Here is a 4,902-nt window from a genome sequence, read left to right on the forward strand (position 1 = left end):
TTTACTATTGTCATTTTGCATTATTGACACTATTTTCCTAATTAATACTGTTCAGTTGCTTTGTCACAATCTGTATTGTTAAAAGCGCTATATAAATAAAGTTGACTTGACTTGACTTGACTTAATCTAGCTTGCACCAGCAGTCCTACACAGAAGCAGCTTCGGGAGCATGACGTATGAGTTCAGCGTTGCGCATGCACCGGTGAGTCTCGTGAAAACCAACGTTTGTTACCAAAGATTTCCAATGTTTTCACTGACCAACTGCATTTTGTAAATACAAACTACTTTTGATCGCTGCAACACACTCCAAAAAAGTTGTGACTGAGGCAAATTAAAAGTGAAAAGACTGTAGAATTTTCCGAGTTAAACTGTTCCGAATCTTTCCACAACAAGCAGGTGAACTGGTAAGAGTTGCTGTCTATGTAGAGCACACTAAATCATTTCTAAAAACCTTTTTAAGGTCCGTTCCAGCTTTGGAGCAGAGATTAAACAAACCCGTTTCAGACGGAGGACAAACACACTTTCAGCTGAGCTTCAGTACGATGATCAACCAGAAAAGAAGCCTGATGACTTCAACTACACATTATTACAATTCACTTTAATGGAGCATGCAAAACCACCAAATTACACAGCTGCTATGCATTTAGTACACATTATGATAAGAGTATACATGTAAACACACAATAATAAATATGACAAATATCTGTGGTTTGATTAGACTTCCTCTGGTCCATCATTCCCACCAGCATTAAAACGTCAAACTGAGCGCTGAACTGATGACGCATGATCAAACCAGTCAACAGAAATGCAGATGGATGAGAGGAGAGAAAACACAACACTGATCTGCAGAAGAACACAACCAAACACTCGGAAAAGAACATGTGGGACAAAGAAACAGCCTGACCATCAACAAAAAGAAGAAGAAGAAGAGTGAAGGAAACAGCAGGAACGACAGCACACGACACCGACTGAACAGCTCAGACCAATCAGAGCGGAGGAGGAAGAGGAGGAGGAGGAAGAGGAAGAGACTGGGGCGACTGCTGCTGAGAGACCATCATCATCATCATCCTCTCAGAGCAGCACAAACCACAGAGACACACGCTCCTAACCAAACACCCAGCCACTGCGCCTCTGACAGCCTGACAGGAAGAGGAGAGGAGGAGCAGGAAGGGGAGGAGCTTACAGACTACAGACACGCCCACTGCTTTTGGAGACTGCAACAGAAAACGGGTGTTTCTGCAACTACTGCAACGTTACTACTTTACAAATGCCTTTTATGTGTAGATTTCAATCATTTTACCCTCATCCCAGACCCAGACGTTCAAAAATAAAATGACATTTTTTTAAATCCTTCGTAAAAATATTACTCCAAAACAAGAAAAAATACTCTAAAACAATAAAAAGAGAGAACTCTAATAAAATGTTTTACTCTAAATAATAATCATATTACTCTGTAATAATAATAAAAAATATTCTAAAATGAAAAATATTTCTCTACAGTAATAAATATATTCTTCTAAAATAATGATAAACATTCCTCTGAAATTATAAATACTTCAAAAAAAGGTTCCTCTAAAATAATAAAAATATGCCTTTAAAATAATATTACTGTAAAAAATGAAATAATATTCCTCTAAAATAAAAGATATCACACTAAAATAATAAAATATTACTCTGAAATTATAATGAATATTCCTCTAAAATAATTTTAAAACTCTATAAATAAAAATATTGTGATATAATAAAATGTTTAGATTATATATAATAAAAATATATAATCTAAACAAAGTAAAATGAACATTTATTGCGTGACAATCTATTTTTGCTACTTAGGTCAGTATAATTTTGTCATATAATCTAAACAGTCCAAATATTATTTTTTATTAGCTACTAGCTAAATTAGAGTTAACAAAGCAAAGGTGTCAGTCATTTTCTAAAAATATTTTAAATGTATTTTCCACTAGGGTTGCAAAGGGGTGGAACATTTCTGGTAAATTTCCGGAAACTTTCCAAAAATCCCTGGAATATTCCAAAAAAAAAAATCCTGGAAAGTTTCCAAAATTTCTGGAATATTTCCGAAATTTACTGGAAATTTCCCACCTTTTTGCAACCCTATTTTCCACCACGGAATGAATGATTCTCCAGCGATCCTGTCTGCGTTTGAATAAAGTTTAATTTCTCAGTGTCCATAGTTGAAGAAACACCCTTAAATATGAACTTACTTTGCATCTCAACACAGCTGTTTCCTGTTATCGGTGAATATCGGTAGAAATATCGGATTATCGGCCTCTCGAATCAAAACAGCAACCCTGTTCTTACATCTAGAACTGAGCAAGTCCTGAGAGGAGAGCGGCGACGGCGCGTGATTGGCTACTGCTCTACTGGGGGCGGGGCATGTGACAGGAAACGCAGGGCAGAGGGAAGGTGTTGGGCTCAGGGCTAACCACACAGCAAAACAGCAGAAGGCATAATTACCACGCTCATGAGTGATGACTGATAAAGGGGAAGACGGTACGGAAAAAAAGAAAAAAAGGAAAGAAAAAAGTGAGAGGTCATACAGGTCACAAGGTCAGTCGCTGTTGAGTGGGAAAAGCAGACTTGGATTCAATCAGCACCATTCCGAACAATCACGCATCTAACCAGACGCGACACATTTCATCTGTCCACACCGATCACAGCCAATCAGAGCACAGATGCTGTTTAACCAATGAGATTTCACGCTGTGGGACAGAACCCGAAACCGAACTGAGATCAACATCGTGCCGCATCTGGTTAGGACTAGTCTGAATAAGTAACCAGACGCTTGATAATGAGTCTGACTTTAGCAGAAATGATGCTGACTGAATCCAAACCTGAGTGAATAAAGTGCAGAACTGTTTAGAGAGGGATTCATGACAAAACAAGTCAAAATTCAGAGAGAAAGAAATAATCAGAGGAAGAAGGTTAAAGGAGTAGTGCAGACAAACGTGAACCTCCTGCCATCGTTTACTCGGCTTCACGTCCGCTCAAACCTCCTCAGTGGAGAGGATTCACACAATCTTCATGAGGCTCTTTTACAATCAAAGGCAATGCTGACAGACGCTGCTGAGCTCGTGCACGCGCGCGTTTCTCACGCAAAGCATCAGAAGACCGGGAATATAGTGCAAAACTGTATTTATGAGGAGCCTGACACATTACTCTATAATAATACAAATTCTCTAAAATAATGCTCTACTAAAATAATGATAAATATTTCTCTAACATAAAATTAAAAAGTAAATTAATAAACATATTCCTCTAAAATAAAAATAAAAATATTACTCTTAAATATATAAATTAACATCTAAACAGTGAAATAGACATTTATTGTGTGAAAATATTTTTTTTATATATATTTATATTTTTTGTCATTTACAATCGAGCTTTAATTTTATCATCAAGCTTTAGTAGCGTTATTATTTAATTTTATTTAGGATGTTTCAGTTAACATTTATTTTATTTCAAGTAATGAAAATGTTTTTTTTATTTATTAAATTTTTTTTAGTTAACTTTAATAACCCTGTGGTAAAAAAATTACCAAACTGTCTTAATCATGAAGATATATTTACTTATTAAGCACTTTAAACAATTATTTAAAACTTTTCAAACTATTTCAATGTTTTACCATTGCTTTCAGAAAAATGCAAAGGCTTATATCGCTTATTACTATTATTATAATATCGCCGGCTCGTCGTTTTATTCTAAAACTGATTTTAAATGAATGAATGTTGATCTGAGATGAGATGGATCTGATTCTCCTGTGATCCTGCTTTTGTGTTCCACTGACGGAAGAAACTCATGCAGGCTTGGAGCGACGTGACGAGGACTAAACGATGACCGAGCGCTCATTTTTGGGTGAACTAGTCCTTTAAAGTCATGTTACAACACAGCAAACATAAAGAAACCTGAAAAAGAATATAAACTTCATGCTTCATCTCTGAGACTCAAATGAAATGAGCTTTGAAAATAAGTTCAGTTCACTTAAAATGGCAAAAGCATCACTTCTCAAAGACAGACTTCTTAAAGACAGAGAGAGAGACAGCACATGTTAGGGTAGGGTTAGTGTCTTACGCACACTATTGAGTGCTCTTTTTTCTCATTGCACCCTTGCGAAAAAAATCATCAGGAGCTTTTTTTAGATTCAAGTCTGAGTATTTCTGCTTACAAACGTCTGAAGACCGTATCAAGCACTCGTCATCATCACACACTCAAACGTACACAAACGTAAAGAATAAGGAGAAAATAATTAAATCTGACAAAGACATCTTCAGAATGGATTCTGGGATACGTGCCATGAGCGCTCAACACAACAGTAGCATTACTGTAGTTTTAAAATCAATAACTCAACTAAATTAACACAGAAATGGCATGATAAATCAAGTGGAATGAAAATGATGATTAAAATTACCCGCTCTATCACTTGACAGAATTACACAGATCAAGCTCTAATCATAGTTATTGATTATAAATCATATAAATCATACCTGATCCTTCCTCCGTCACCATCCCGAGACCTTCAGCTTTATTCTGCCTCTCGAAGGCGTTGAGATCCAGAACACTGGAGCACAAACATCATTCACTATAATCACTATAATCACACTCTCACACACTCACACTTACACTCACACACTCTCTCTCACACACACACACTCTCTCTCATACACACACACACACACACACACACAAACACACTCACACACGCAGACGCACACACAAACACACACGCGCACTCTCTCTCACACACACACACAAACACACACACACACACACAAACACACTCACGCACTCACACTCTCTCATACACACACACACACACACACACACACTCACACACTCTCACTCACACACACTCTCTCTCTCACACACACACACACACACACACAC

At 37.0% G+C, this 4,902-nt stretch overlaps 1 protein-coding gene across 1 annotated transcript in view; it reads right to left on the reverse strand.

The window, feature by feature from the left end:
• The window catches only part of ryr2a (ryanodine receptor 2a (cardiac)), a 128,078-nt gene that overhangs the window by 24,717 nt on the left and 98,459 nt on the right, over positions 1 to 4,902 (reverse strand). The window contains 1 exon segment of the mRNA XM_016257042.1: positions 4,503 to 4,576. Within this exon segment, the coding sequence (XP_016112528.1) occupies positions 4,503 to 4,576 (74 nt within the window).

This window comes from Sinocyclocheilus grahami, unplaced genomic scaffold (assembly GCF_001515645.1).
Source record: "Sinocyclocheilus grahami isolate Dianchi unplaced genomic scaffold, SAMN03320097.WGS_v1.1 scaffold1505.1, whole genome shotgun sequence".
NCBI lineage: Eukaryota > Metazoa > Chordata > Actinopteri > Cypriniformes > Cyprinidae > Sinocyclocheilus > Sinocyclocheilus grahami.